This window comes from Stegastes partitus, unplaced genomic scaffold (genome assembly GCF_000690725.1).
Source record: "Stegastes partitus isolate 25-593 unplaced genomic scaffold, Stegastes_partitus-1.0.2 Scaffold2141, whole genome shotgun sequence".
NCBI classification, from domain to species: Eukaryota; Metazoa; Chordata; class Actinopteri; family Pomacentridae; genus Stegastes; species Stegastes partitus.
Window position 1 is genome coordinate 25634 of NW_007579872.1, and position 5579 is coordinate 31212.

A 5579-nucleotide genomic window follows, 5' to 3' on the forward strand; every position below is an offset into this window, starting at 1 on the left:
GAGACAGACAACCAAGCACACTCACATTCACACCTACGGACAATTTAGTCAAAGTCAGAAGGGGGCTGCAAGGTGGCTCGTTGGTTAGCACTGTTGCCTTGCAGCTAGAAGGTCGTCGGTTCGCAGCACGGTGAGGACACTTGGGATCTTTCTACGTGGAGTTTGCATGTTCTCCCCGGGTTCTCCGGCTTCCTCCCACACAGTCCAAAAACATGTTGAGGTTAATTGGTGATTTTAAATTGTCCGTACATGTGAATGTGAGTGTGCTTGGTTGTCTGTCTCTAAGTGTAGCCCTGTGATAGACTGGTGACCTGTCCAGAGTGTCCCCTGCTTCACCCTGAGTCAGCTGGGATAGACTCCAGCTCCCCCACGACCCTACTGAGGATTAAGCGGTGCATAGATGGATGGATGGAAGTCAGAAGTTTACAACCATTTCCTTAGTATTTGGTAGCATTGCCTTTAAACTGTATGACTTGGGTCAAACGTTTTGGATATCCTTCCACAAGCTTCTCACAGTAGTTTGCTAGAACCTTGGCCCATTCCTCCTGACAGAACTGGTGTAGCTGAGTCAGGTACCAGAAGAGAAATTCTCTTTCTCTCAGGAGGAATGGGCCAAAATTCCAGCAAACTATTGTGAGAAGCTTGTGGAAGGATACCCAAAATGTTTGAACCAAGTCAGTTTAAAGGCAATGCTACCAAATACTAAGGAGATGGTTGTAAACTTCTGACTTTGAAGAAAATAATAACAAATTCTCAAAAAAAAAAATTCTCTCTCTCATTATTCTGGCATTTAGCAAATGGAAATAATAAAGTTATGTGTCTTTTTATACAGCATATGTAAACTTCTGTATCTTCATTCTCATTTGTTAAATGTGGTGTGCCACAGGGGTCAGTTATATGTTTTTATTTTCATACTGATCATACACTGATGCACATGCTCTCTGGATCCTCTGAATTCAAACAAAACTGAAGTTCTTATTACTGGACAGCAGCACATGGCCAAACAAATTCTGACATCAGCTGGCTCACTTTTAGATCATGTCAGGCCTGTGCTTAAAAACCTTGGTGTCTGGTTTGACTGTAATCTGAGTTTTGAGCAGCTCATCACTAAGCTTGAGCAGTCATGTTTTTACCATCTTAGACATATTTCAAAAACACGGTCGACTTCAAGTTTTAAAGACAGCGAGGCTATTTAACAATCTTTTTATTTCAGCATATTTGGATTCTGTAACGACCTTTGAACCTGCCTGAACAAGAAAGGATCAGGTCAGCTAAGGACATCATGTTGTGCTTTTATGTCTTTATATCTGATGATTTTATGACTTTTCTGTTTTATTATGCTGCCTTGAAAAACAACTTGTAACCTGGACTTTGAAAAGTGTTCTCTAGATAAAGATTATTAAATTATGTTGGCTAGTGGTTGGTTTTGATTGCTAATTAACTTGAGTTAAATATTAATGCACAGCGGACAGTACAGCGTCGGCTCACTGGCACGACTACTTTATCAGCAAGCTGTTCTGTCTGGTCACTCCTACGACCAGCTACTGTCATGGCTTTATTTCAAGTCTGTTCCAAAACAGCTTTCTGGACTGGGTCACATAGTTTTTTGTTTATTGACTGCAAGTTATTCTGCAGCTTTACACTGAACTGTTCAAAGATCCAGTTTACCAGAGGAGCCATGAAAACCAATTCTTTTGAAGTACTCTTCCAAATTCATCCAGTCTGTAGTATGCGGGTTAATGCATTAGATTACAGGGTTTGCAGAGCAATTTCAGCTGCCTCAAAGCTTAACAGATTTTTTCTTTATTATTTTATTTTCATTGCAGTGTAGTGTGAACATTTGCATCCGGGCACATTTAACATTTCCAGATAGCTCTTGAACACACCACCAGTGAATTGGATCAACTCCTCCCATGGCCACGCCCCTGACTGAGGTTATTTAAAGCAGCTGTGGCAACATGGCCACCATTATGTCAAAGCTTGAGTGCCACATGAGCTCCTTTGTGACTCTGAGGTAGGTATTGTAATCGAAGGGTTCTGACTGTTTTAAAAAGTTTATTCATTCATATGCACGTGACGGTGAAGTGCATTTGTTTGACAGTCTCGTTTGCCTCATATTGATGTCTGTTTAACTGAGGTTTGTGATGCCAAGTTTGCCTGCCTTGGTGTCATGTGTATGTTGATTGATGTCAAGTCTGCATAACACAGACAGATATACCCAGGTATGACTTATTTTGTGCAGCCATTAACAAGAGTGTGACGGCCTGCAGTCGGGCAAAATGCACACACAAAGTGTACTACTATGGAAACATATGTACAGGTTCTGTATAAATAGAACTGGTGGGCCGTCATGAACGATGAGTTTCACCCACCATCCTCAGTTAAAATCAGCAAGAACGCTCCATGCAGAAATTACAGTGACAGTATTATCAAACTTTATTTATAATTTATATTTTTCAAAAACAAAGTGTTTGAAGGACAAATTGTTTTTTTAAAAAATTACATAAAAAATGCTAAAAACAAAACAAAAAAAATGTAATAGTTGAGAAGAAACTGCATATGAAGTCGGAGTGAAAAAAGCAAAGCAATACAAAATACCTGAAATTTTCAGCAAACTTTTAAATATTTAAAAGAAGGCTGTAATAGCAAATAGTTTTTAAGATGTTACCTAATCATTTCAATCCAAACCCTACCAATGTACATTTAGAAAAACAGGTTTTTAAAGTGAATTAAAAGAGGATAATAACTTTACCAGTCTGATCTCTTCAAGGAAATTTGTCTGCAGCCAACATTGTGGAAAAGCTACCAGAGTCTTAGCTGAAGACCTCCAGTTATTTTTAAAGAGCTGGAGTGAAGTTGAGTGTGAATCCAGCCATAAAAGTTAGAAATATCTTAAAATCCATTCTAAAATCCAGTGGATGCCAACAAAGAAAAGGGATAATGGGAATAACAGGCTCTCTGTCTTTGGTGCTGTAGTTAATGTGAACTCTGATTTTAGTCTCCTGAGCTGCAGAACACAAGACTGGACAAGTTGGTCATCATGCCTGTTCCAGCTGAGGATGGCATCAAACATGACTTTTGCAGTCTGCTTTCAGACATGGATCCCAGATTTTTTTTTGGAAGTATGGGCATTAACTGTGCCGGAGACAATTACAATTACATTCGTCTGCTCAAAATGTCCAGTACTTGAGGTCAAGACAGTTAAAGTTCATCATAAGACTTAAGCAGAAGCTTTCCACACAAAGTATGTAGTCAGATGAACATCATCGTTTAGGTTCTCGTGTCTAACACATGTTGATCTGTACTAAGAATTGCCTTTGTGGAGGTAGAGAGGCTCCCTTCTCCCTTATCGTGAGGAATGAAGTGATCACTTGATAAACAAACCTACTGGCACAAATAAAAATGCACAAATACATTAAATGTGCCTAATATGCATGAAAAAGTTAATGCATCTAATATCTAAGTGTCACAATATTATACAGGTGAGTAGACAACCTGGATCTTAAGTTTTTTTCTGAGTTGTTCATAGATATGGTCTCTTAAGACAAGCTTCAACCCAAAATCATGGTGTGTGTGTGAGGTTTTTTTCAGAGTGTGTAAAACGATTTGTTGCACACAGGCTTTAGTTTGTTCTGCAGCTTTATATTGAACTTGTCCCTCAGAATTAGTTCTATCTCATCATCTGTTACGTCCCTCATGTCTAAGACGTCAACACCTTCCTCAGGTTTGTAGGTGACCTCACTGTAGGTCCAGCCAATCAGAGCCTTGAATCCTGTGGCTGTTTGCAAAGAGCAGATGGACTTATTAGTGAACAGTGACGCAGGATCTGTTTGGAGTTTTTGGCTGTTATCAAAGAAATGTTCAGCCTGGCGAGGCTGCAGTGTGAAGCAGTAGATCTGCTTTGTGTCCTTCCTGTTCACCAGACTTGATTTGGCAAATTCTGGATTGACAACCAGTGGTTTTCTAGCAGTCTTTTCCAGCACCCAGACGTCTCCTTTGTCTAGGAGACGAAAGACACCCGCTGCCTGTGGTTGGTCTTTCCCAGAGATGAGCTCCAGGGGCTCCCAAATTTGGAAGGACAACCCAAAACTCACATCCGTTGTATAAGCCTTCCCATCGATGACGACCTTGTTGATGAGATGAGAGTGGAGGGGCAAAAACTCATTGATGACTCTGTTGAAAACTCTGGAGCCCAGCATCGTCGTCTCATAGCCCATTTCTCTCAGCACCCAGTTGAACAGATAGTTGTTCTCAAGGCACCAACCTCCACGGCTGCTCCTCACCACCTTATTGAAGATCACCTCAAGGTCCATGGTGATCTTCTCACCACAGTGAATGCTGAGGTTCTCAAATGGGATCGCCATGATGTGCAGCTTGTGGATCACCTTCAGTGTTGCCAGATCTGGTTTATCATAGGAGCCGTGGAAACCAATTTTTTTGAAGTACTCTTCCAAATTCATCCTGCCTGTGAAAAGCAGGTTGATGCATGAGTTTATTGGCTCAGCATACTTGTTGAAACAGTTGCATCTCAAAACTCAGACAAGGTCGTTTGGTGCATTCAGTTCAAATCAATAAGTATCAATTCATTGTTTTCAGAAGAAAAGAAAAAAAAAAGCAGTCCCAATCAGATTGCAGAAATGGCCACATTCCCCATACATAACAGTTGCATCTCAAAACTCAGACAAAGCTCCTGTAACTTCTCTTGATCAAGTCTGATTGTGACACTGCAGGTGTTTAGTAGCATTCAGCGCAAATCAATAAGCATCGTTTTATGGTTTGTGTTCGCTGATTTGAAAAACACCTTGTAACCTGGACTTTATAATATAATAAAGATTATTATATTATGTTGGCTAGTGGTTGGTTTTGATTACTAATTAACTTGAGTTAAATATTGATGCACAACAGACAGTACAGCGTCAGCTCACTGGCACGACGACTTTATCAGCAAGCTGTTCTGTCTGGTCACGCCTACAAACAGCTACTGTAATGGTAAATGGTAAATGGACTGCACTTATATAGCGCTTTTCTACCTTAGCAGCACTCAAAGTGCTTTACAGTACAGTACAATCATGCCATTATTTCAAGTCTTTTTCCAGCAGATTTTCTGGCCTGGGTCACATAGTTTTTTGTTTATCTTCATTAAATGTAACTAAACTTTTCCTGTTTTAGGTCAGTTAGGATTACATAAATTATTTCTATTTGCTAAACATGAGTGTAATAGCAGTTTTTCAATGTCCTGTAATTGCCATTAGTACACAGGTGGAGCAGAGTGAACCGACACAGATCAGAAAACAGAATCTCCAGTCCATATACTTGCCTTTAGTAGATGTTGATTTGATGGTACGCACGAAATGATAAGACAGCGGTTTCCGATAGTGAATCTGGTATCTGTGCTGGTTTGATGCTAGTCTGCTGCTGATCTGGTGAGAACTGTTGGCTCTCCCCGTACCTGTGCCCTCCTCTTCCTGTCACCTGTGCCCTCTATATATATACATCCTATGTCTAATTACTGCCACCATGTGTCCAAACACTAATAATAATATTAATAATGATCCACATCAAATTACTTAGGGACAACA

General features: G+C 40.2%; 2 protein-coding genes across 3 annotated transcripts in view; both read right to left on the reverse strand.

Annotated features, from left to right (window-relative positions):
• Positions 1-5579, reverse strand: part of LOC103374094 (arylamine N-acetyltransferase, pineal gland isozyme NAT-10-like) — a 12331-nt gene that overhangs the window by 1311 nt on the left and 5441 nt on the right. Inside the window, 2 exon segments of the mRNA XM_008304127.1 lie at positions 827-845; positions 1644-1722. Coding sequence (XP_008302349.1) covers positions 827-845; positions 1644-1717 — 93 coding nt within the window. The 5' untranslated portion in view covers positions 1718-1722.
• The window catches only part of LOC103374093 (arylamine N-acetyltransferase, pineal gland isozyme NAT-10-like), an 8505-nt gene continuing 5441 nt past the window's right edge, over positions 2516-5579 (reverse strand). The window contains exon 2 of one of the 2 annotated variants that reach the window (XM_008304125.1): positions 2516-4465. In XM_008304125.1, coding sequence (XP_008302347.1) covers positions 3588-4460 — 873 coding nt within the window. In that variant the 5' untranslated portion in view covers positions 4461-4465 and the 3' untranslated portion in view covers positions 2516-3587. The remainder of the gene's footprint in view (positions 4466-5579) is intronic. The other variant, XM_008304126.1, reaches the window with a different exon arrangement.